Genomic DNA, 27282 nt, shown 5'->3' with positions numbered 1-27282 from the left:
ACCAGAAAGCTTTAAATAGCGGGCTGGTAGCTGGAGTCGCTACTCTGTTGGGAGTTGCTGTTGGAACATGGGAACAAAACAGACTCACCTGTGTGCAGGTAGGCAGCCCAGGATTCTTTGTTTTATTTCTTTATTTATTATCAGTGTTTTTGCGAGATTAATGTGATTGTATTTGATGGTGATTCATTTGAAAATATAGTTAAATGCACAGTTTAGTGATACAAATCACTTCTTTTTGAGTGGTGTGCTAAAGACATGTACTACAAAAGGGAATGTTTTTCAAGAGCATTGTTTGTGTTTGTAGGGCTGTGATTGCTGTGTCACAACGATACAGTACCTAAAAAAAGCAGCAAATAGTTATCGTCACCTTTATCATTATCATGATATCACCACAAAATATCGTGATCAAATTTTAAGTCCATGTCCCCCACCCATGCTGTGTGCTTTTAAAACTGAAGAGGGAGAATAATGCAATTCTGAAAACGAGGGCTCAGGAGAAGAGACAGAATGGTCTGTAGTGTTGTTTTGATCCTGGTGAACTCCTGCCACCACCTTTACAATACGATGCATAAAATCCCAATTCAACGAGAGGTTGTGACTCTTTGTTGTCTTTCCTCCCAGCTGGGCTGGTGAGCTTTCTGCTGAGGTCAGCCCTGCTCTCCGTCCTGCTGTGCAGCCCGCAGACGGTGCTGTCCGAATCAGACGAGGTGGTCCTGACTGAGTGGGAGATCTGGAAAAGCAGCCATGGCATAAGCTACGACGAATCAGTGAGAGCGAACAGATGGCTAAAGCACATCAACACAATCAAGAGTCCAAGTTTTTTATTTTTTTATTCTTTGATTTGTTATTCAGGAAGACATGCAGCGGAGGGCCATCTGGGAGGACAACAAGCGCAAGATTGAAGACCACAACCAAGGCTTTCTCATGGGGAGGATGTCCTTTGCTATGGCCATGAATAAATATGGAGACCTTGTAAGAAGTGCTGCTTCGCTCTCACGTTTGTTTTTGACAGAAACACCAAGAAATAACTACAAAATAAAACCGGATATAGAAGTTTCTAGTCTGTCTCCTCGCACAAGACTGACCTCGTTTTAGTTTATCTAATGGAGATAAAATGCTCTTTTAAGTTGACCTTAAACATCTCCAGTTCAGTAAGAGACCATTGTTAAGTCTACTGCTGCTTTCTCAGCCAAGCAACTGCATCAAGCAACATCGTGTACACAAACTTTGCTTAGCTGAGGAACCAAACTTAATTTATTCACTTGTCCACAAACTCACTGCAGTATAACTTCTGTTTGCTACAGGTAGCTGAGCAAACTGCTGAAAATAACTTCACAGAACCTGAATTGTGTCTTTTTTCAACTTGTAGACAAGGGAGGAATACCAAACTCTGCAAGGAGCCGTGATCAACGCCCAGTTTGTGCCGAGAGGAAAGGAGGTTTCAGCTAAAAGACTGCGCTACAACGCCAAGAAACTAGACGCTGCGGTTGTTGATTACAGGAGCCAAGGCTATGTCACTGAGGTGAAAGACCAGGTAAGACCACACCTGTGCAGTCAATTCAGCATGTCCTCTCCAGACTAAGGGTGCATTCACACCCTTGTCCATAAAGTCCAGCTCGTTTGGGGAGATGTGAATGCGCAATCGAACTCTGATGTGAACCAAAAAAGCGAATTCTGGTTTGCCTAAAAAGCTACATCTTGGTTCAATTGAACTCTGGCGCGGTTTGAATGCATATGTGGATGTGGACCGCTCCAAATGCAGGAAGTGAACTAAAGCGCAAGGCATTCTGGGTAAATGCTGGTGGTCTTTTACCAAAGACAAAAGAGAAATCCTACAACCGCTAAAATCTGACACTACTCCATTTATATTTACATTTCGCAAAGGCTTTTGTGTTGTTTCCTTCAGTAGTTCTTGGTGCAGCGCCCCCCACAGGCGAGGAGGAGAACAGATTTTTAAAATAGTTTGCATCGTTTGACACAGTGCAGTGTGAAAGCGAACCGCACCAGCTGAAAATGTAACAAATGTTGAAATGTTTGTCCCCAGTCAAACCGAGTCTACCGGACTATCAGGTGAGAAAACATCTGATAGTCCGACGTTTTTTGTGACCAGAGTCACAATCTGTTGCTTGCCTTCTCAGGGCTACTGTGGCTCGTGCTGGGCTTTCAGCACAACAGGGGCGATAGAGGGACAACTCTACAAGAAATCGGGTCAGCTGGTGTCTTTGAGCGAGCAGAACCTGGTGGATTGCTCCAAATCGTATGGCACCTACGGTTGCAGTGGCGCCTGGATGGCCAACGCCTACGACTACGTGATCAGCAACGGTCTGCAGGCGACAGACACCTACCCGTACACCTCCGTGGTGAGGCCCGGTCTGAAGACCTGCAGGCTCAAACTGAGAATGGTTCGTCATCCAGGGCCTTTCGTTTCTCTCCACAGGACTCACAGCCCTGTTTCTACGACAGCAGGCTTGCAGTGGCTCATATCAGAGACTACAGGTTCATTCCCAAAGGAGACGAGCAGGCACTGGCCGACGCCGTGGCAACCATCGGGCCAATTACAGTAGCTGTGGATGCTGATCATGCAAGCTTCCTCTTCTACAGCTCAGGTTATTATCCGCTCTGTTTACACATGAATTAGTCATTATGAAATTTGTTACTTGATTTGATCAAACGCGTGTCTGTCCTGGAATTTTAAGCAGCATAACTATCCTTCTTGCATCAGTTTCTAGCTACAGCAGTTGGCAGAGACTAACTTCTATAAACCCCCCTGGGCATTGCACCTGTCTAACACCAGCAGCAGCAGAATATAAACAATCTGCAGATACAGAGACGGATATTTTTCCTCCTGTGTCAGTTAAGAGCAAGATTTATTTCAAACAGCAAAATTACTGTTTTGTGCTGCTTCTTATTTGTGTGATTTTTAAACAAGCAACTGATTGCGAGCAATTTGAGCTTGATTTAGAAATTAAGAAATTTCTGTCCAAAATCAACATGTAAATGTTTGTTTTTACGTTTTTTTTTTGTTTTTTTTTTGCACATAAAGCTGTGCTTATTTATGAAAATCGCTGCACATTTAGAGCACAGTATCTTCAAGAAATAGCAAAAGGTCAGGTTTGTTTTGGTTGCTAAAATCTAGTGTCATATTCCAGGCTAGAAATTGTGAGAAAACAATGAACAGACACACTTCTAAATAAATCAAAACACCATCAAAAGTAATTTTAGTTCAGTAACTCAGTTCCAATAACCAAAACATGTACGGATTTAACGCACGTGGGGCGATATATTGTGTTTGCTTCTGATAATTATGATTATGAAAATTTTAAATTCAAGCTATTAAAGCATTACATAAGACCAAGAGCAGAATAAGTTTGGAAGCAGAATCATTGTGACAGTCACTTGTGCCCACTATAAGAAGGAAGAACAAAAAAGGCCATTGTTCAAAAACGCTGAGTCCTGTATTTCAGCTTATTAATGGAAAGTTAAGTAGAAGGAAAAAGTGTGAACAAAAGTTTGGTTTCATTTTAGCTGAAAGCCTTCATTAAAATGATCAGAGATAAATGCTTATAATATATTACTCTGTGTGTAATGAACCTTTATATCTTACTGTATGGATTTGACTTCTGGAATAGAATTTCTGAAATACTGAAGTTTTGGATGATGTTCTTATCTGATAAAACTCCACAGGTTATCGATGAAATAACTTTGCAATAGTAACCCCCTTACTATTTACTGCTAATGACGTGTTTTGTAAGATGTAAATCTAATCATTCATGATGATTCAAAGCAGAGAAGCCAGGGAGTTTTTTTTACATAAAGCCTTACCTTTGAATTTCTCTGCAGGAATTTACAACGAGCCCAGCTGTAACTCCAACCACCTGAGCCATGCAGTGCTGCTGGTCGGCTACGGCTCTGAGAAAGGACAAGACTACTGGATCCTCAAAAACAGGTATGACAATTTTTATGTAAATCAAAATGTGTCCCAATGTATTATAAGCCTGGCGGGCCACCAGGCTTTACTTGTGCCTCCACCAGGCTTAGCATTGCTTTTTTTTTTTGTTGTTGCATTTTTTAAGACTTTATTGTTGGTGTTCAGGTATTAATCTTCTAATCTTTCAATAACACATAATTATCAAGTGATATTTTCAAATTTCCTGTCAAATTTAAACATTTTTTAACTCAAAAACATGAAGAATCCCTTGATGAATGACTGCCGAGTGTCCAACCACCGGGGTTAGCAGGTTTTCGGAGGAAAACTTGGTGTCACTTTAAAAAAAAAATGATATGCCTTGATGTTTTACTGATTTTTCTTCTCTTTTTTTTTTCCTAGTTGGGGAAGCAGCTGGGGTGAAGGCGGATACATGCGGATGGCCCGGAACGGCGGCAACACTTGTGGCATCGCAAGCTATGCTTTGTACCCAATTTTATGAGCATGAGAACCCTAGAAAGAGCTTGTTCTAAAGTATAAGCAACACTTATCAGCTTTTTTTTTTATCCTAAAGATACATAGCTTGTGAACCTGTCTGACATAAGGCTCTCATAGGGAATACATTACCTCTCTCAGGGATGTAGAAGAAAATATTCTTCGGGTGTAAATTCTCAACTATTCAGACGTTTCTGTTTGTACAACTTGTTAAAAAAATTCAAAATGAAAATTGAAATAAAATTTGGATATTTAACCTTGGACAGAGTTGAGAACATTCATTAAAGTCATTTTATGCACAAGAAGGAAACATCAGCCCCTAACATCTGTCTCTTGTTTTCAACGGGAAAATGTCCAACCATCATTAATTATCGGGTCTGATGAATGCAGCGACAACCTTGGTGGACAAGCAGATTTTTGGCACATTTTCAGGGCCAGTGAGGTGAGCTACGAATCCAGCAGATGCTCGTTTGTATCTCTGTAGTTTCTCTAAACCTAAACAACAAAGTCTCCTCTTCTCCCTCCTCCACAAGCTGTTTGAATATGAAAGTTGACATCTGAAGAATCCCTGGAAAAGCATCAAACTTTTTCAGAGATGTAATAGATATTGAACATAGTTGCCAATTTTAACTTCTATAAATCCCTGGGCTGGGAACATTTGCGAGCATTCAAACTAACCACTAATCAAAATGCTGTGGGGTTAAGATTAAATAAAAAAATAAGAAAAAAAAGTTTGGACATAAAAATGGTGACATTTTGTTTAATGAATAAGATGAGAATGTTGGATGGAGACTAAAGCTAAAAAGTCGTCAAGATGAAAACTTGGAAGTTTTGTCTAGATGTGATTCAAATTCTGTTCCTCAAATGGCTTTCATAAAGTTTACTTGGGGCTACACATGTTGGCTAAAAATGTACAAATAAAAGTATTACTTTGGGTTAAAGAAGAACAACTAGCCAACCTAAAACAATGTCTTCTGGCAGAGCAAGTACTAAATATTTAGCATGCAAACAACATATTCCCCAACTCCACAAAACACTAACCTCTAGTGTGCAATTTAATTAGCATGTTAGCTCGCTAGCAACAGAAGTTCTTTTTTCCCCCCAGCTTGAATTACATTTTCTTTAATATAAACAACAATTATCCTAACCAGCCAACCCAAAATAGTGGGAAAAAATTGCCTTCTGGCATTTGTGTTGTGACAATAGAGCAAGGACTAAATATTTAGCATGTAAAAAAAAAACATCTTCTCCATCTCCATAAAACAGATTAAATTAGGATGTTAGCTCACTAGCTACGTTTTCTTTTCCAGCTTCGTTTAAATTTGCTTTAATAAAAATAATACATTTTTATAACTGTCTTATTTGCATGTTGAAGAAGATATTTTACGAAGATATGTTAGCCAATGTTTACAACTTTTACTCGAATATTGTTCCACGATTGGAACATTTTTGTTCTGCACCAATGGCTAATTTAAGGGATAACGACATTTTATTATGACCAAGTTTAATGATTAAAGCTGAATTCAAGACTGACACAGAAAATAAAAGGTTAAAATTGCTGAATTGTTTTAACTTAACATCTGTAGCTTAGTATTTATTTTTTAAACGCTTCCTGTTTTGTTTTGTTTTTACTAATATATTTTCCCACCTGGCAAAGAATCGGTTCTCATCTCATCGTCTCTCCTGCTTTCATCTCGCTTCATACAATTTCTTCATTTTCCGCTGCTTTTTTGAACAAATTCATGCCTGCAAGTGTGGCCACACCTCGGTGAACTTTGAACCTAAACTTATTTTCACCCCGAAAAGCTCCAAGGTTCACTTTCTGCAGCGCGTAGCCTGCAGTACAAAGAGACACATTGCTCTTAAGAAGAAGGATTTCTGCACAGCTCGCCTAATGAGGCGAAGCTGAAAGACGCATAATGAAGCAGAAAGCGCCTTTGCTTTGCTTTGCACTGTGGTTGTTTTTCTCTTTTGCTCCAATTTGCCTTTGTGCTCAGAGCAATTCAAAAGGCTGGCACGACAGAGACACTCGGTGGCTTTGGAAGAAAAGTGGCACGAAAAAGTTCTGTGATCCCTCCGTCAGCGACCACACAGCAAGTGCTGTCCCCGAGGTAAATCGACAAATTTAGAGGTTTTGTCTGGAAATGTGATGCGTGCTGAGGTCAATGGGGTTTTATTTTTATAATCTGAAATGAAAAGACGTGACTTGCAATCAAATTTTAGAGCTTGTAGCCATATTTTGTGCCAGGCAGTGAATGAACACAATTCTGTAGCTTCAATATTTCAGTACATATAGTTACACACACACAAAAAAAAAATCCCCACCCATGGCATATTTAGATTTTAAATGATTTATTTTCAATGGAGAGGCTGTCTCTGATCGGAAATAAGACAGATATGTCTCAAAGGAAGACAAAACAATGCAAGAGCAAACTGTAAATCACCCGTCTAGCCACATTTAATGAAAAGGTGTAATGTCAGAATTGCTTACAGAGAAATCCAGCACTCCTTATAACTTTCCTCACCAGCTCACCTCAGTCTTGCATGTGAAATGAACCAGGTCATGCAGCTTTGTTTTGTCTTGCATGAAAGTGCAGCCCTGGCTTCTACAGAGAACGAACAGGACCAAGTAAGGGACGGTGTGTGCCATGCCGCTGCAACGGACTCTCTGATTTGTGTGATGCACAAACAGGGAACTGCATGGTCGGTGCTTCAATACACATCCAGTTGAAACCAGATATATACAGTTAAAAAAAACAGTTATCTATGATAATATCTAAAAAAAAATGTTCTCACTAACTTTTCTTAAATGTAGCAAATGGAAGTAATTTTGTGTAATTCTAACTAAACAAAAAAAACTTTGTTCTGACATAGCTTCAGACAGTGAGAAATTTTTTTTTTTGTTTTTATCTGTTGTACGTAGATATCTGGTTTCAAGCGTACGCTCACAAGCAAAGTGCAAAATGCTTCATCATAAGGCTTGTGGGAAAAATGTTTTGTCTGTGTGACCTCCAGAACTGCCGGTTTGACACCGTGGGGGATCGATGTGAGCGGTGCAGGGAGGGTTTCCACGGACACGCTGCTAACAGGACCTGCCGAGCCTGTCCCTGTCCCTCCACACACAACAAGTCAGCATCTAATGACCAACATTACAGTTACAGTGGCTCTACAAAGTGAACACACACACACACGCACATGCACACATACATACACTTGTTAACATTTAAAGTTTGTGACATGACAAACGAGACAATCGCAGTTATTCAACTCAAACAAATCTGTAAGGAAGAAAACTATGGCAGACAAAACAACAACAGCAAAATGCTACAGTGACCCGATACACAACCTTAATAAAGCAACTTTTGATTCAGCATTCATAGTTAATCCGATTACAATTAAATAAAGTTCAGATGTCATAGTAGGATTTTTTCCGCCGTTTTCTCGGATGCATTTTTTTTTTTTTTAAGCTGAAGTCACGGTTTGCCGAGAGCTCAAAGGATCAACAATAATCTCATCGTGGAATTCAAGAGTTAGGAGAATTTTTCAAAACATTCCTTTGTGTTAATATAAATCCTTTGGTAGCTAGAGGACATGCGGGAGAACAATGACGGTATGAAAAATGGATTGATCTCTAATATAATGAGAATACAGGAGGGAAGGTGCAGGGACACTGAAGTCTGTTAGACAAAAGCCTAAAACATGTGAAATCTCCCTAAAGCTTTTGAGATATCCAATGAAATTGCACATATACATTTTCGGTTCATTTTCACAAGGTATTTTGGACAAAAAGGACTGATGTTCACTAAAATGAACACCATAACCACACTGAAGCAGGGTGGTGGCAGCATCATTCTCTGTGGTTACTTTACTTAGAGGTAGTCAGATGTCTGCTGTGAAAGCTGAAGATGATTTTCTGTCCTGACTTATGTCAAAAATCAACAAAACAAAGATCTCGTGAAAGGAAAATGAAAGTTTTATGATTCCCTGTTCGGGGTTCAGATGTCAGTCTAACAGAAGATCTGTGGGGTCGCCTGAAGAGGGCTGTGAACAAGAAATACCCTCAGAATCTGACAGATTCAGACGACTTCCCCAAGGAATCTCTGCAAAATGCTGTCAGGTCAAACCGCATGATGCCGACAGACTGAAAACTAATCAAAAGCTTTTAAGAGTGTGAATACAAGAGCAGTCGCATTGTAAATTATCTATGTCACTGTACCAATGCCAACAGTTTATAATGATCTGTTATAGGTTCTAGTTTCACATATTTTTATTAACATATTTGTATATTTTGAATACGTTTTTTTTTCCCCCCTGCAGTTTTGCGGTAGCCTGCCTCGACGTCAGCCCAGGAGTTGTTGAGTGTTTGTGTAAAAGAGGCTACAGTGGAGCTCGCTGCGAGAGGTGAGGCACAAACTCGGTATTTAAACAATAATCATCTGAACTTTACTAACTTACACTGTATACAAACATCTTCACATTGAAGGTGTGCATTTGGCTACTATGGTAACCCCATGGTGCCTGGAGACACCTGCAAACCCTGCAGCTGCGCAGACAGCAGCTTAAGCGGCTGTGACTCTCTGACTGGAGGTGAGTGGGGACAAATTTTAGCTACGAAAATCAGATTTGAAGTAACAACATGACATCTAAAGATGTAACCAGAGCCAGCACCTTTTACACATCGACACCCCTAGAAAAATTGTGTAAACAGCCCTTTAATGTTTTTTTTTTTTTTAGCACTTTTCATTAGTTGGGAGTGGAAAACACTTTTAAGAGACAATCGTTTTTGAAAAATTGCTACCATTATTGGCAATTTCTGTCACTGAAATGCAACTAAAGTATTCTTGAAATCTAAATTTCTACATTTTGAAGTTCTTCAGAGTGTCTGATTCACAGTTCATCAGTCATTTGTAAATGTGACGGAACATGTAGAGGCCCCCGTCTCTTTCAGCTGTGGCCACAAGGCTGGATGAGGAGTCATATTTATCTTATCACAAGATGGACAGGGAGGTAAAAAGAAATCTCAGAGGCTCACTGTTGGAAAACTATAGCAAAAAGTTAAATATTATATAAACTGACCTTAACTCAGTGACGTTGAAGGGCCGGAGTCCGGACAGGTTCAGGTACCTCTCTGTTTTAACAACATGGCATTATGACAGCTGCTGCAACACCAGGAGAATTTGAAGAATAATAAACGACCTGTTGTAATACTAAACTATTTCCAACTCTTGTCAATCAAAATTACACCGTCAGGTGTTTGCGGCTCCACCAAGGACTTTATTCAGCAGTCCTTTCAGGCTCAGCGGTGCTTTTAGTGTCAGATTACGTGGCCCTGATGTGATTCAAGCCACCTTATCGTCTCATCCCTCTGACAGAGTGCGCCACGGGGGCTAACGGCAGCGGCGGCGATCCCTGCCACGGCAAGTTAACGCTCAGAGTTCATTTTACAGTTTGGACGTGAAGAGTCGACATTAAAGCCCGTGTTTTGTGACAGGATGTGACGGCTGTGCTTGTGCTCTGCTGGTGGACTTGGAGAAAGAGGACGGCGGACTGGCTCTGCTGTGTCAGCTGGTGCTGAACATTACCGCCGGCCTCCCCGGGCTGAGCCTGCTGGAGGCTGACGCCTCGCAAACAAAGGTACGGGCTCATAAAACATTTCCTACAGGAGTTCATACCACGGCCATTTTTTTCCCCCCATTGCGCTGCAATGTTCTCCATGAAACTGGGCGCATTCGTCTCCATCATCACCAGCTTCGGGTTGATGGATACAGCGGTGCTGTGAGGTGGCTGGACCCAAACGTGGAGCAGCTCGAGGCGGACATCGCTCTGGTCGGAAATGACCTGACTCGCCAAAATAATGAGGTACCAGTGGAGAAATTTGGCAGTCAGAAAACTGGATTTGAACATGTTCCAAATGTAGCGGATTTTATTTGACATTAACCCAGCTGAGGTCTGTTGTCTTGGAGGACATACGGTATACAACCAGGCATTGTTGGGGGCTTGCTAATGTTCTTGTGCTGGCAAAGATATGTTTAATGTGTACTGGAGAGTGGAATGCATATATTTGTATTTGTACTCTGCAAAACACACAAAATCTTACCAAATAATCTTGGTAAGATTTTCTAGTGAAAACATAGTTCACTTGAAATAAGACAAAACTAACTTACAAGTTACTTTTCAGCAAAACATAGGAGTTTAAGTCAATAACTCCTTAACTCGGAAAAAGTACATATTTCCACTTAATACATTTTTTTTCTAAATATTCTTTGACAACAATATTTGATCCCCACTTTGTTTTGTATTATTTAATTTGTCTGTAATTCTAATGTTAAATATAGTAGGTATTTCATCATGGTGTCATTAAAAACACTGTTGGCCTCTGGTTACTTGTTGCATATTTTACAGATCATTTTTCATAACCTTTGAACATTTTACATTAGTGTGAGATGGGGGGGGAAAAAAATCAATATTGTTCAAACTGTTTTTCTAAAATGTTGCAGATGCCTGACATAACCTTGGATCTTGAAAAGGCCTTAAAGAACGTCAACAGAACCGTAATCCAGGTGGAAGACCTTCTCTTCAAGGCTGTGGCCCTCATCCACGCAGCAAATGGTTAAAACTCCTTGTAGTGTTTGATTTAAAAAAAAGAAAAAAATCACGTTTAGTCAAGGTGAACATTGTCCAAATATTTACTTTGGCAGGTTTGGCAGAGCAGCAAGCTTCACCGAAACATGACGTCTCAAGTTCTCTTTCTGACGGTCAGAAAAGTCAGATGATGGAGGAAGCTGAGCAAATCATGGCGGAAATTAAAGACAGACGATGCGCCATTCAGGGGGCCGGAGCGGACGGCGAGCAGGACGGGGCCCGCATGTGTGAGAGATCGTTATCTGCTTATTGGTTGCTTTTTAAGGCCGGGACAGGAAGACAGGAGCTCAGATTGTGTCTCTGCCGGTCTCTGTGCCGCGTTGGATTATCGCTGTGCAAACAAGATTATACAATCTACCTGGGAGTCAGAAGTATTCCCAATGTGGAAGCAGAATCTGATGATCAAAAACTAAGGCTTGTACTGAGCAGTAATGCAAATGTGTGGTAAATAATAATTGGGAATAAATATGAAAGATTTTTCTGCATTCAGAGCTAAAGTTAGTTATCTACCAACTCTGAAACAACACATCCAGCCCATGAGATGAGACGACACATGGCATAACAAACAGTGTAGAATAATTCAGTCCACATTTGACTAGTGTGGCTCCTCTGCTTGTTGATCTCAAAACTCTTTTCCAGACAGACTTCACTTTGACTCTAAATATTATGGTGTTTTATTAAATGTAGGTTATTATGGTTGGACATTTTGCTAACTCTGCTTGTTTATAGCCACCTATTAAATGTTGCTACATTGTAAGTAAGTAACAGTAAGTTAATGTAATGTAATGTTAGTTTTTTTTTGTCTCGTCAGTGCTAGAGAACATCAGAGCCGACATTGGCGACCTCTCACAAACCGTCCAGGCTGCTCTGAAGCCGACTGCAGACGTACTGACGGCCTCAAACGTTTCTGTGACGGCAGTGGCAGAGCAGCTGCTGTCTGTTCAGGAGACAGTCGAGAAAACACAGAGGCTTAACCTTGAAGGCGCCACCGGTCTAGAACATCTGCAGGTAAGCAACATGTAGGGGTTAAATACCCCTGACACGCAGTCTTATAGATTTACTGTCTGCGGAGTTGCAATTTTCTGCACCTTTTGTTCATTATTTTACAGACCGCTCTGGCTTCGCTGCGGAGAGAACGAAGCTCGCTGCCGCCTGCGATGGAACGGATTTACGATACGATGAAGAAAACTAAAGACGCCCTTTTTATGACTCAGAAAATTAAAAACGTAAGCACACTCCCTTTCACAGGGCACAACTGAAAACACATATGTTCAGGCTTTTATTAAACTTAGCTCGCATTGCGTACATCGCAGGAAGAGGAGAGTCTTGCTGCTCAGGTAGACGGAGGCAAACTGGAGCTTTTTGGAAAACTAAACGCGACCTGGAAGTGTGCGACCCAGACGGACGCCGTGACCCGGGCTGAGGAGCACGCAGAGGAGCTGGGTGCTGCAGCAGCGGAGTTACGACAGTATGTGAGCATCATGTGGGTTTTGGAGACGCAAGTTAAATTTCAAGATACCCGAGAGTGTTTAACACAAAGTGGAGGAAAGTGGAATAGTGGGAAACCGTTTCCCAAACGATTCAAAGCTCAGTTTTCTGAGTAAGTTTTGTAAAATTCTACTTTCACTTTCCAGTAGCACGATATATCAGCAGAGACATTGGTATCGGCTGATATTAGTAATTTATTGATATCGGTCCGATAAATAAATTGGACTGATGTTAAGAGTCAATATTTATCTCCATCTTGTTGCCATTTAAATATGCAGCTCTGGAAAAAAAGAGAAGAGGCCGCTTAAAATGATCGGTTTCTCTGATTTTACTCTTCACAGGTATATGTTTGAGTAAAATGAACATTGTTATTTTATTCTATGAACTACAGACAGCCTACGAAATTGAAAGCATAAATTTAGTTTTCATTTGCAGAAAGTGAGAAATGATCAGTGCTTTCAGTCCTCAAATAATGCAAAGAAAACAAGTTCAAATTAATTTAGAAACAACAATATTAATGTTTTAACTTGGAAAGGGTTCAGAAATCAACATTTGGTGGAATAGCCATGAGGTTTTCAATGGGTTTCAGTGAAGTTGTTTATTTTTTTCCAGAGCTGTGTAATATGTACACAGTATTGCTACATATTAGTTATCAGCCATAAAAGCAATGTTAATATCGGATATCAATATCGGTTCATCCCTACTTCCCAGATGTGCGTTACTTTCAGTTTGGTTTATTACATGAAATCCCATTGAAATACATTGGATTCATGGTTTTGATGTGGTAAAATGTGTGGAAAGGGGGGCTATGGATACTTTTGGAATAAACTGAACAACATTATATCTTTAATATTCTTGCAGAGTGCTTCAAAATGTGGCCAACAGCAGAGAGCTGCTCAGGATTTTTGGAGCTCACGACGGCGTCGCCCGGCTCTCGCAGGCGGCAAATCAGGCTCTAAGGGTAACTGAAGCACTTTCAGTAACCCTTGATGAGTGTCTGAATGTTCATCATCAGCGGCATTAATGCCATCCTGAAATAATAAATTAGGACGTGAAGGAGGGAGGTCTGATCATCAGCGCTGAGGAGATGGAGGACGTTTCAGCTGATTTACACGCAGAAGCCAACGACACTCGGTGGCGCTTCAAAAGTCTCTGAGAAAAAAAAAAAAGCCTCATCCGCCGCACGTGGAGTTTATCGTCTCTGTTTGAATGGGCAGAAACTCCAATCTCTTCCGTTTCTTCTGCACAGCGGTTTCACGTGCGCTGAACGCTCAGAGGGACGGCGTGAGAAAGCAGGAGAAAAAGGCAGAAACGTTGAAAGCGAGCGTCTTAAACGTTGGCGGCAGCATCAGACAGATTGAAAGAGGTCTGTGCAGCTCACAAAACACACGAGTACATATATTTGATGGATTATATGAGATTACAGCATCTTTTTTTTTTTTCTTTCAGATGATACCAAAGGCCTTGTAGAGTTTGTGAAAATAACAACCTCTGCTGTAAACGCTAAAGTCAGCAAAGTAAAGGAGCGCCTCGGTAACATTAGCCTCGAAATGAGCCGAATCCCCTCGGCTAGCTTTAGTGGAAACTTCCTGACTGTTGCAAACCGAGCTGGTACGCATTACAGGAAAACAATTTAGATGTTTGATTAACAGCTGGAATAAATGTGTTTGCAGTCAAACAATTTGATTTAGATGCTGTTATTTTGTGGGTGTGTTAGTGAAAAGGTTGAACAGAGCAATGCCTGTGTTGGAAGACAAGCTTGAACAAATGCAGGCTCTGGGTGCAAACACGTCTGCGTCCGCCAATGTAACAGAGAGCATAGAGAGAATCAAGGACATCATAGACGAGACGAGAAGCTTTGTTAACAGGGTAAGTAAGTGTTGTTGTTTTCTCTTTCTTTTCGGGCTCCTGTGAGCTCCTGTGAGCACATTAGCTCCTGAAAAGAATAGATGTTTGTGATAGAAGTGTTGTGACTCTTAGTTTATATTGGGACTTACTGAGAATCAGTAAATGTTCAAAAGCTTCTCTGAAGAATTTACGCTCTTATATTTTCATTTTAGATTTCATACAGAAGTGTTGTTCTGAAAGATAAAAAGAAAACATTTATTTACTGGCTTATTAAAGCCTGAGTACAATTTTTTTTAATTTTGTTGATCAATTTTTACTCAGATATTTTGATCTTTACATCATGAAATTCAACTACTCAAAGTCGGGGTGCACCCAGTTGGGAAAGTGATAATTAATTCACTATGTTTAAAAAGCAATGACAGCTGCAGTGATAGCCTTTATCAAAAATTAACAATGACAAATGTCAGTTTCTCCTTAAATCAAATGCATAGTAGAACCTGTATTAGCAATCCTGGCACAAGGAATCAGAAAATTCAGCCACTGCCGATGGCCTCCAGGCCAGCAGGGGGCCCCCAAGCGCTGTTGTGATTAAACCAAGAGTGCAGATTGTAAAAGCACTTACATGTTACGTTGCACATTTGAAAGAGTTTGAAAGTAAACATTTAATGTACATAAGATAATTTTTTTTTATAAATATATGTCTTGAAAAGGGAAATCTCATGGTTTGCTAGGTATGCTAACAAACTTTAATGGGTTTTGTATCCCTTAACATTACAAACACCGGTCCAAACCAAGATGTTGGAGATGACCCAAGAGTTTTAAAGTGGAAATCTTTTAAAAGGTTATAAAGAGGTAATGTTTTGTAATATTTTGTCTTAAATACAGTTTAGTCGGTTTCAGAGGCTGAGCCGCCTTCTCAGTCGTTGCAGTTTGTGCAAATTCTGTTTTTTGAACTTTTTAAACCTACACAGGATATGGAGGCTGGAGGCGGTGCATCATTAACACTCTTCCTCTGTGAATGAAAACAAAAAAGTTAAAGTATTTCCAGTTAGAAACCAGCAGTGACCCTAAGCCTGTCTTATGTTTCTGATGTTTACTTCTGAATATTTCACACAAGATTACTGATGATTGCCTCCTTACCTGCCACACCATCTACTGCTAATGTGATGACATTTTAAAGTTTCATGAAATTGCCTTTCCAAGAACCACCACAATGTGTTTTTTTTTTAAACTGTAGTTTTAAGATGGTAGAAATTTTAATTTGGATCACCTAATCTGGATTTAGACTAGATGAGGGGGAGTAGATTAACCAGTGAGAAGATACCAACGTTAATTGATACACTAAAGCTTAAAATATGTAAGTTTTGTTAACTGTTGCCAAAAAAAAAAAGATCTCCTTTCCCCCCTCTCACAAAGCAGGGTTAGTTTCCGGACCCCGGTCCTGATTTTGATGATTATACTCGAGAGTCGTAGTTGCACAGCCCCGTGTGAAATGCTTTCACTCAAGACTTGGAACATTGGATCTTTTCACAGCTGTCTCTTGCCACCACCTTTAATGGAAAGAGCTACATTGAGCTCCACCCTCCGAGAAACCTGGAGGACATAAAAGCTTTTACAGCCGTTGATCTGCTGCTCAGTCTCCACCACGGAGATCCAATCGCAGCAAGGAGGCGGCGGCGGCGGCAGCACAAAAACAGAGATGAAAGCAGCCACTTTGTTCTCTATCTGGGTAACAGAGATGTGAGTCCTCACTCTTCCAGCACAAAAAATACCTCCAATAAATAAGTTCTGTACATGTGTATTTATTTATGCTTCTGTTTATGTCCAGACCTTTGGAGACTACTTTGCGATGGTCGTCAGAAACACAAAGCTGATTTGTCTTTATAAGTTGGGCGGAGTTGTTCATGAGGTGGAAACCAGTCAAATATCAACGGGCAACACGAGCTCCTCTTATTTTGACAGGATCGTCTTCCAAAGGTAAAACGCACAAAACAGAGGCTTCTTACACACGAATGTGGATCGATTGGTGGTGAAACCGCCATGCTGGTTTTATTTTCCAGAGTTTACCAAGATGCTACAGTTAGCATCACAAAAAACTTCACATCACAGAAACCCGTCAGCCTCCCTCCCAAGCAGAACCTGCCCAACACGACGAGTGGCGTGATGATCCTTGACTCACAGCGTGCCGTTTTCTACGTGGGAGGCTATCCAGAGGAGTTCCACGTAAGAAGTTTTTTATTTTATTTTATTTTATTTTTGTGTTCTGTTTTTCAATATTTTTAGTTTTCACAACAGTATTCACAGGAAACGACTTCCTGTGAGACAAAACGTGCCCTTCATGCTTACTGACTCGCGTTAAGATGTGGAGTATAACATTTTTAGTCTCTTTAAATGATCATAAGATATCAGATCTAATGCTGATCGGTGTTTACATGTTAGTAACGAAACTGAAATGAAGCAAACCCATAGAGGGGGAAGTGAAAACATGTTTGCATCTGATGCTACGACCCAAATGAAAATCCAAGCCAGCAGTGTCATGTTGAAGATTTTTGTGCCCCATAAACAATCAGGAAAAAAAACAGACTATTAAACAATATTTACAGGAATTTACAAAAGCTGGTTGAAAATAAGAGTCAGTTAACATGAGTCCTAAGCTTCTTACAGGATGTGCACTAAGTACATCGTTCTGTGTGAATTTAAGGTCTCCTGGGGCCTCCAGGCCAGCAGGGGGCCCCAATCAGTCGCTAAATTTGTGACTGATTCCGACCGCCCCTGATGTGTGCATTTTAATGTGAGCACAGTGTTATTTCACAGGATAATCACAGATTCACTTTCAGTATTTTTCTTAAAGTAACTTAACTAAGGATTTTTTCTAATTAAATGAAGTTAACCTTTATTGATTCCTCGTTTTGTCTCATGAGAGTGTCGAGCGAAGCCGCAGGTGGCTTACACAAAATGCTCCAACAACAGTTTGGACTTTTAGAAACACAAATTCAGCTTTGAGAATCTAATCAGTGTTTTGAGAAAAAATAAAATAAAATAAAAAATTTTTCCCCCTCGAGAGGATTTTTTTATTTTTTTTTGCAAAGAGAAGAGGAGTCAATGCCCTCTGGGAACAGAAAAGGTCAAATGTTAAAGATTATTTACAGTAAAGAACCAAAGAATAAATATTTTTATTGCAATAGCGCAATGCCACTGTAAATCTTTAATTTAATTGCATTTATTAGGAGTGGAGAAAAAGCAACAAACATGCACCTGAATAACTCTCTTAGCGTGTTCTTCATTTTACGTCGACCTGGGGTTCAAACCTTTGACTTCACGTTTCACGACACGGACGCGTGACTTTCTCTTTGCCCCGACACAGAATAGGAAAGACGGAAAAACATGTTTTTCCAGAAATATCGTGCGTTCTGAACCTCAAATTTGGAAAAGCTACTCGACTTTACCAGATCTAAAGTCTGAGGAACGATTAAAACGTTTAAAGCAACTTGATCTCTGACTTGGGTATGGATTCATGTTTATCCTGGCAACACACACAGTGAGGAGGATTTTAATTTGGGAAGGAAAATTCCCAGAGCCTATATTTACATCAAGGAAAAGAAAATCTAACGCATTTGAATTGATACAGAGCTCTTTCTCCTAAAGTGTGCTTACTAAGATTACTAGAGATTAACTCTCTGCATTATGTTGTCCATTACTGCCTCTCTTCTACCATCGCTGTTTTCCTTCTCCCCGGCCGGGGTTCCACATTTATCTGACGCACTATGACGGTCATTGCTTTGGGCTGAAATGGAACAATTAGGGGCTGACAGTTGTTTTCTCGTGGCAGGAATGAGCACAGTGCAGCTTCAGATGCCTCGGGCTAAAAGGTTAATGGAAAGAAATTCCTGTGAGCACAGCGATTTTGAGTCAGAGAGGCATCATCTGAAGCCTGTTTATGGTGTTTCAAGGTATTTTTCTGCCTCTTTTCTAAATTCTCCCTCTTCCTCAGCCTCCAGAGGAGCTGCGGTATCCTAAGTACAGAGGAGCGATGAAACTTTCCTACATCAACGACGTTCCTGTCAACCTCTTCAACTACAAGCGTGCTGTCAATATGCAGACAAAGCAGCGCACCGCTAAGTAAGACTGGTTTATAAATAGCCGTGGCTGTCTGAAGAAAAGGAGAATAAAAACAAAAGACAATGATTAAGATACTTGTTTTGTTTTTATCTGTTCAGAATCCCTCAGACAGAGTTGTGTAATTATTATGACGGGACAGGTTACCGCATGGCCTTCTTAAAGGAGCCGCAGCAGGAGAAGCGGCGGCTGTTCAGATTCAACACGAGCAGCCGAGAGACAAACGCCCTTTTGTTCTACATCGGAAATGAAGTATGTGTCCGTTACTAAAATGAACTGAAGACAAATCGGTCTAACCGATTGGTTAGACAGATACACACCAGTCGCCACTGGTGTGTATCTGTAGTACCTTGCAAAAGTTTTCATACTAATTTTGCACAGATTGTCATATTTATACGACTCTCTCTGAATTGAGTTTGCGTGCCCACCTAATGACTGCAAGGGGTCTGCAGCTTCCACCCACAGTCCAAAAATACTCATGGATTGTGTGAATGGATGAAAGAATTCTTGATTATGTTGTTAAAATTTGAAAAATACACCATAGTTGTTTGTCTGGTGTGTATCTGTATCTGCAGTCATTGGGACAATTTTGCCCAATGACTGCTGGAGATTATGGATGGATGGAAAATTTTGGGGTGGCATTGCTACAGAAATAGCTACATATATACACATATATGTTTTTGGGGGGTTTAGATTTATGTCTTGATTGAAGATGACTCTATATGGCTCTGTATGGATATTCTCTGGGTGGCCAATGGAGTGGCCAGCATTTGGTGGGCCCAAGGCCCCTCTGGCCCTTCCTTTGGGGTCGCCACTGGAGGGATGGATAGATGTTAATGTGTCACATTGTGTTGGTCTGTTACATGAAATCCTTATAAAATACATTAAAGTTTGTGGTTTAAAGATGGAAAAATGTGGAAAAAGTCCAAGGGAAATGAATACATCTGCAAATTACATGTCATGTTGTTTTTATTTTTTATTTCCAGGAGTCCTTTTTCTGTGTCTGTGTAGAAAGAGGCTTCCTGGTGCTCGAAGGTCAACAAGGCGGCCGACAGCTCAGAAACCAGAGTTCAGCTCAAGTTTCTCTGTTTGTAAGATTTTCTCAGATTTGGATTGTTGATTGGAAACGCAACAACATCGCACGCCGTGCCTCATTTTGTATTCCTCCTCGGTCTTAGGAGAAGACGTTTGAGGTTATTATTGCCGACAGATTTGTCGTGCGCTACGGATCAGAGCAGATCCACACGGATCATATCCAGACTAACTACACACGGTGGTACATGGGAGGCCTGCCAGCCTGGCTCAGACGGAGGTAAGACGGCAGATATCCGCCGCATTCACAGCATCGCCTTGTTAGGCTGGCTTCCTCAGCTGAGTTTGCTGCTCTTATCAGACACAACATCACGGCAGCCCCGCTGAGAGGATGCGTGGATCACGTGACGGCTGACGCAGAAATCGTCGAGTACGACAAGACAGTCGGTGTCCGTGGTGGATGCCCGGTTTCCTTGCTGGTAAACCAAACGTGCTTCACCACCAGTCGGTGTGGTCGACAGCATTTCATTGTGTAGTAATACCAAGAACATACGCAGACTTGCTAAAATCAATTAAGATTAGCACTTGTTTCGGTAAGAAGCCCAAGTCAAACCGGAATGGTTTTCAAGAACATTATTTGCATTTGTTGTTCTGTGAAGGCTTTGCCGAGCAGTTACCTAAAGAAATAAGCAATAAATAGTTTATTGCTATTTTTATCGTTATCACAGCAGCCCCACAAATACTGTGACCAGTTTAACATAAACAACTAAATCTGGTTTTGATTTAACAGATACATCAACAACACTGCCATTCATCCTAGCCTCAATTTTTAAAGCGTAAAATGTTTTATTTTTTTTATTCCCTTTTCCACATCATCTAAATTGTTTGCGTGCAGACGGGGAACGTCTCGCCCCGGACTCTAACACCAGCGTGTGTCTGGCTTGTGTAGGGCGTTCGTGTGGCCGCCGTGTATTCGGCTCTTCCTGCCGATTCCTTGTTTGTCTGCAGCAGACAGTCCAGAGTGTCTCTGGGCTTCAGCAGCACATCCAGGCACGCTGTTCTGCTTAATTGCGGCTCACAGGTAACACCCCCCCCCCCACCCTCCACCCTCGCCTCGCTGCCGGCGCTTTTCAGCTTTTCAACCACGATAAAAAAGGATAAAAAAATCAGAATGTTTGTAATATTCTCTCTGCAGAGCTTCACCTCCGGTCATGACCTCCAGCTCTCCCTCACTGATGGCTTTTTAATATTCAGGAGGTATAATTATACCGTAACATCTGGCAAAAGGTACAATGATGGAGCCTGGCATTACCTTTCTGCAGAGGGGAGGCCAACAGGGTAGGCTATGTCATCCTCTTATTATCTTAGTCTTAATGCAAATGAAATGTTACTTTTACACTTTACTATTTTTTTTTCTTAGGCTGGTTCTCAGCATTGATAATGTGAATGTGATTCAGAAACAAGAACCTCACATTACACAGCCGGAAGAGAAATTTAAAGGCTGCATTGCTAACCTTTATGCAAGAAGGTTGGAAAATGTCATAAATAAAGTTACTTATTCGACATGCATTATGCAAAAGACTTATAATGGTATTTAAATGTTGTGTAATATTTTGCAGGAATGACTCTAAATTTATCCCTGCTGATCTCAGTTCACTGTCGCACACAGCAGACGTTTTCCCTGGTTGGTGCAGCTTAAAGGTGTGTTTTGGTTGCAGAAATCTTAAGAAATAAACAGGTTTTTTTTTTTTTATGATCGTTCTTCCACACTCATTGTTTCAACTCTAGGAAATAAAACCTAGAGATTTAAAAAATAATAATCTGCCCCAGACATCGACTTGTTGAACGGTGTGCACACATGCATGATTGACAGCACTAAGACCCTCCTCCTGCCTCTGATTGGTTGTTTATAGTTTTAGCGCATGGGAGCACTTGGAGAAGGAAAAGGAGCTTGATTTGTTTTTCACAGATTATCACAAGATGGACCGTTTCAATAAATATAAAATAAAATAAATTAAACTTACATAATGCAGCTTTAATAGAGTGGTATTATGTATTTTCCAGGCTCATAGTGTCATTTTATAGCACAATCAAGTATGTTACCTTAATTTGCTATAAAGATGCTTAACATATCAAGCATGACTTAAAATAAATTTGACTTTGCAATGTGACACCTTGAAATTGGGGTTCTGTCTCTTTAATAAGCTCTTTCCAAGACTCCGGCTTCAGCATGTAATTTCAGTCATTACTACTTCATGGTTTAGTTTATTGGTTTAAGAGAGTTGGATTGAGAAGTAGTTTGTAAAATGAGCTCAGTAGATGTGCAGTTCCACCGGGCGTTTGCTAATTGTTGCTGTCGCTAGTCTGGAGGAGCTGAGTGGTTGAGTTGTGGGGGAGGGTTGCTACATAGTGAGGAAGCTCAGCTCCAAGGCGGAGCTTTGTGGAAATAGGCGGAGCTTTGTGGGAGCAAGCGTTTAGGCGCCCCTGAATGGTTGCCACGGGAGACTCAAGAATTTCTCAAACATCGATGAGCAAATCACGGCAACACTGTAGTTATGTTTTCAATAACATTATAGTGATACAGATGGGTGATTTTATCTCCTTTACATAAATGACACAGGTCTGAGTAGATCATGTCACACATTCCAGTCACATGATCAGATTTTAGAGCTTATTGAAATACACATCAACTTATTTTCTCCGCATCTCTTGATACTTTAATTTTAGCCATTTTATTACATCTTCTGCTTGTTTTCTGTGTTAGTTTCAGAGTTTGGCTGGCACCCACTGCAGTCGTCAACAGGCTCAGTATGAACACCAGTTCTCTGAAGCTAGCTGGCTCAGCTACACATTCCCTGAAGAAGAACTTAACTACAGGTAAAATACAACGCATCGTTTTGTATGTATTCATCCGTCTACGCAGACACAAAGGGATCCCACTAATGCATCGTCTTTGTGCATCTCAGGCCTCACTTCTCTCTTCACATAAAGACTAATTCATCCAAAGGGCTGATCCTTCATGTAGCAGGAAGAGGGGTCGTCCCCCGCCTGGCTCTCTACATGGCTAACGGAAAGATCAGGATGTCGCTCGGACAAGACAGAGTCATCCAACACAAGAAGAAGAGCAATGACGGCGGCTGGCACATGGTAACGAGAAGAGGCTAAAGCCTGACTGTGCAAAAAAGATGGAACGTGCACTGGCACGACTATTTAATTGCATTGTAATCGATGCGACTTCAAGATGACAGAGGGAGACGACATGAAAAATTTAATGTAAAAGTCAGCATTAGAACCTTTAAAAAAAACTTAAAAAAAACTCTTCGCCTCTCTGAAAAAGCAAAGGATTTCTTCAAAGGATTTTAGGAACAGAAGAGGGATAAGGAAAGTTAGACAGCTATTCTATAGGCTTTGAGGCTGCAGACATTATCTATAAACTGAAAGAACAGTGGTGGGCCTTCTCAGGAGTTGGCCCCCTACTATTAAATTACTCCTAAGGTGAAGCAACAAGGAAAACACTCTCAAAACACACAGAGCAATTCCTAAAGTACCACCAGCCAGCGTTTCAAACTCGACCTAGATGATCCCCTGGACCTCTGGGGAGAGCAGACAAGACAAAAGCTTAATGTTACATCTGCTGCAAAACTACTACAGTCTTTAAAAGAAAAAAAAAAAACAACATACTAAAACATGATGGTAGTGATTCCCCTTTTCACCTGAAAATTCTGATGGTATTGTCTTTGTGTGCTTCCACGTCTGAGTTGTACACCAAAATGAAGTTTGTATTTATTTATTTTTTTGGACTGTCCTAGTCAAAGTCCGTACAAAAATATGACCTTATTCGGACCGTTGGTGTGCGCACAGGTTGAGTTCAGCGTGGAGAACAGCACTTTTCACCTGCTGGTCGACGGAGTCCGCGTCCCCGACGGCCAGCTGCCCGGCAGCGAGGGATCGTCTCTACAGCTGCGCAGCCCTGTGTACCTGGGAGGGCATCCGCAAAGGAAGACAACTAAAGTTGTTCGTATCAAACTTGAGCAAAGCCACCATTTTCTATTGATTTGTATTTTCCTACTGACCACTGCAACAAAACTACAGGAAAACATGTTTATATGAGGTCAAAAGTTTCCGAGAGCGTACAAAAAGATGACCTCTGTCTTTTCTCTTTGGCTCCTCAGGGACACGACATTCCTGCAGACGGCGTCATCGGCTGTCTACGGGATTTCAGGATGAATAACGTCGCTGCTCCCGCACCTGATTCCAGCCGCGACATCCTGCCCTGCTCGGGCGGCCTCACAGAAACGGGGACCTTCTTTGGCGGAGGTCACGTCCTCCTGGGTTTGTCCTCGTGTTTTGCTGGTCCCGTTGTGCTGCTTTGCTGCCATAGCAACTTATTCTCGCACATCTTTTATTTTTTTCTCTAGATAACTTCTTCACTGATGGCTCTCGGTTTGTGCTGTCCTTTGAGATGCGCCCTCAGCACCTTACGGGTCTCCTCTTCCATTTCCGAAGCGACGGCACAAGCAGCCTTCACGTGTACTTAATGGAAAACGGGGTAATAATTGCTCGCGCTCGTGTCTAATTTGCATATGTAATGGCTCATAAAAAAAACAGTTTTACAAAATGTATTGTCGAACCAGGTTGGTGTCGGGCTGAATGACGCTACAGGTTCCGTCAGCGTGACGGTGGCGCCTCGTGAAAGCCTCTGTGACGGAAAGTTTCACGCGGTTACAGGTGGGCCTGCCGTCGTGTTGGATTAAAACCTACACACAGACTGGCCAGATTTTGTCCATGTCTCTGTCGTTTTCTCTCAGTGTCCAGACAGCGGTCTGTCATTGAGCTAGCGGTGGACTCCGAGTCCAAACAGGAAACGCACTCTTCCACGTCCGACACGTACTCGACGCTCTACATCGGCGGTGCGTCGCTCAAAAACAAAATTAGCTTTAGCTGACTTACCTTTACCGAGGGTATTTTTCCTTCTCTTGTGCCAGGCACAGCGCATCAACACGGAGTCCCGGTGCCGTCCCCGTTTGTGGGCTGCTTGCGACTCCTGGAAATCAACGGGAAGCCTCTTGGTTTGGAGACTGAATCTGAGGTGTTTGGGGTTGTGAGCCTGAACAGATGCCCAGCAGGCTGATGGCGTCTGCACACACACGGCCGTCTGAAAGTCAGCAGAACCAAGTCTGTACGAGTCTTACCAGCTATGAGTGGGTGATGTGGACTTAAAGTGTTACCACGACATTTTGTGATACTATTGTGATTACAGTGACTGCATGACACAGAAAGCATAACCCCACCAACACAAATCCAGCTTTTGAAAAACATTAGTTGTCAATATGCTTCTTCAGGACACCAGTCACACAAAGAAGTGTGATTTGTATCACTAAGCTGCGCGCAATAACTGCATTCAGTCATATTTTCAAATTTATTGGTATTAATTGATACTCTCACCGTATCAATAAATCGATAAATACGTTTTTTTTTTCTCCAACAAACAGTGGAGAAAATAGCAAAAGTAACAATCTGGACTATACAGGCGGTTTTAGGGGTCATCATAACAATAAATCAAAATTCTTGTGATAAATTTATCACGATAATCAATAAACCCCTATTACCAGCATTGCGTCCTGCCAGTGAGTGTCCTTTGGTACAAGAAACCATAAAATTGACCAACATTTATATTTCAAGCGTCAGCGTCTATATTCACCTATTTACACTTTATTATTTTACTTAATTGTGAAGATGCTCCACAGCTACTGATGATTATATAAAAACTGTTCGTTTTCTACCACGTTTTGGACATGTTCATTTTTAAACAAAAGGAGAAACCTCGTGTTCTCGCACCAAGAAAAATGAAAAAATGCGTACAGTAAAGGGCTAAAATCCTGTTCTGCACTAGACGAACTGGTAAACTGAGAGCCTTGATTTTTTTTATTTTTTATTTTTTGGCTCGGCTCCCCTGCAGACGACGCTCCAGCCCTCCCACCCGTGCATCCTGCCGCCACTCGCAAACAAAACTATTACACACTTAAGCTCCTCAAGCTTTATGCACAGACCGACTTTAACAGAACACTTATGCAAAACGAGCAATGAAGAGTCAAAACTGCACCAACAGAAACGCGCTTAAAAGGCTGCACAAGCCACCCAAGCGCAGCCTATTAGCAAAACGAATTGAGTGTTTATTAAATTCAGTCCCCTGTTAATGTATTCAAAACTAATTTTCAAGCTTTAATACGGCATGGTGAGCGGGGAAAAAGTGTCTCTTGCCTTCTGTTGGTAAAACTTAAATAAACAGGTTTTTTTTTTTTTTTTTTAGCTCTAACCAGACGAGTGGTTCTGTTTTGCCTCATGAATGCATGACATCTCCAAGCAGAGCTCTGGTTTGCAGCCAGCTGACAGAAACCCATCAGCTGGTCTCGTTTCAGCCTGCTGCTCTACATTTGGCCATCAGATGGAGTGCTTCGCTTTACATACCGCGGCCAGTTCGTCTCCGTCTGATCTCAACACGAGAGCAGGAGGCTCATCACGAATTTTGGGTCCATAATGACAATAACACCAGATTTGGCCTTAAAGGCTCATCTGGAGTCCCAGCTGCCTGCTGTCGAGCTGCCATCAAGAATGCAAGACGGTAAAGACGGATGAAATTTAGGATTTGTGTGTCTTTATTAGTGAAAATAGATTCATTTACATGAGTGGCAAAATGCAACGGATAGCTGATAGATTAAATAAATAGTAAATAGCCGTAACTTTAAAATCAGTCTCTATATGACATAGCTCAATCTAGGCCTGTCACAATAAGCAATAGATAAATTAATCGGATGATAAATTAAAAGAAACTCAATCATTTTCATTGGCTTGATTTATCGTTTTTCTCTTTTCTTTTTCTTTTTATCAAAAACTGAATGATAAAAGTCATCAGTCTGGTGCTTTGGTCTCAACTATCCCTTTAAAGATCACTAAAATTAAAGATAATTTTGTTTACAGAGACTTCATAATTCATTTTCTGTGTTTTTGTTTTCTTCCAGTTCCAGTATTTAAATGTTCATTAGAATTTAAAGGTTATTGATCCTTGAGGACGTGTTCTTGATTATTGTGCCATTTTTGCTATTGCCTAACTCGACTGCGAGTATGATGGAGATGTTTCTGGACTGAAGCGAGAAGTGGAAACGTGTCAGCAGGAGGTCAGACGTGGGAAAGACGCTAATTTAGCAAGTGCAAACGGGAATCTGCAGCTCGTCGAGAAGATGAGAAGGAAGATCTCTTCCAAAAAAATGTCGAAAGAGATCACAGTTTTGCAAAAGAGGGAGAAGCGGATGCAAAACGAAATGGACAAGGGTTCAGGTTTAAAGTTTAAACACTGTCCAGACCTCCAGAGGAACGATACTGAGAAATGTTTAAATGTTTGTCGATATCGTTTCTCAGACGATACTGAGATTTATTTTTCTCAATGGTCAAGGGCTTATCAAGGGATTGGTTGTACTGGTTGTAAAAAAAAAAAAAAAGTTTTGGGACCAGCGTGTAATGACTGCAGACCTGCAGACATTTCTTGCAGTTGTAGTTGGTGACATAAACTTGCATGCCTAATGGAAACATATAATATTGTATTCCTGGTATTATGGCTGGGCCCTTTTAAGAATTGAAGTTCATTCCATTTGTTTGCTAAAAATCTCATTTTACCCATTATAAATAACGAAAGTCATAGTTTAACTTCCCTTCGTCTCTGTGCTCCAACTCAACTTATC

General features: G+C 41.1%; 2 protein-coding genes across 2 annotated transcripts; both read left to right on the top strand.

Annotated features, from left to right (window-relative positions):
* On the top strand, positions 1–4681 carry cts12 (cathepsin 12). The gene is made up of 8 exons (XM_014990119.2): positions 1–98; positions 622–767; positions 853–972; positions 1370–1534; positions 2139–2360; positions 2438–2606; positions 3841–3946; positions 4328–4681. Exons 1-8 carry the CDS (start codon positions 68–70, stop codon positions 4425–4427), a joined length of 1059 nt encoding a protein of 352 aa, XP_014845605.2. The 5' UTR covers positions 1–67; the 3' UTR covers positions 4428–4681.
* A 1297-nt stretch (positions 4682–5978) lies between these two features.
* On the top strand, positions 5979–26539 carry lama3 (laminin, alpha 3). Its single transcript, XM_014990116.2, has 38 exons — positions 5979–6531; positions 7013–7123; positions 7436–7548; positions 8738–8821; positions 8904–9007; positions 9793–9837; positions 9912–10054; positions 10169–10279; positions 10918–11029; positions 11119–11289; positions 11874–12070; positions 12172–12288; positions 12376–12530; positions 13412–13511; positions 13599–13698; positions 13800–13916; positions 14000–14161; positions 14268–14419; positions 15932–16138; positions 16227–16375; positions 16459–16621; positions 18390–18517; positions 18616–18766; positions 19501–19605; positions 19693–19826; positions 19908–20025; positions 20496–20627; positions 20742–20884; positions 20967–21074; positions 21166–21247; positions 22311–22423; positions 22513–22693; positions 23408–23560; positions 23719–23878; positions 23965–24095; positions 24181–24274; positions 24355–24456; positions 24532–26539. The coding sequence occupies exons 1-38, from the start codon at positions 6340–6342 to the stop codon at positions 24675–24677; spliced, it is 4986 nt and encodes a 1661-aa protein (XP_014845602.2). The 5' UTR covers positions 5979–6339; the 3' UTR covers positions 24678–26539.
* Positions 26540–27282: the final 743 nt, after the last annotated feature.

The sequence above is a fragment of the Poecilia mexicana genome, unplaced genomic scaffold, assembly GCF_051168715.1.
Source record: "Poecilia mexicana isolate PSO_F unplaced genomic scaffold, ASM5116871v1 scaffold_4, whole genome shotgun sequence".
Classification (NCBI taxonomy): domain Eukaryota; kingdom Metazoa; phylum Chordata; class Actinopteri; order Cyprinodontiformes; family Poeciliidae; genus Poecilia; species Poecilia mexicana.
This window is presented reverse-complemented; position numbering and strand designations above follow the sequence as displayed.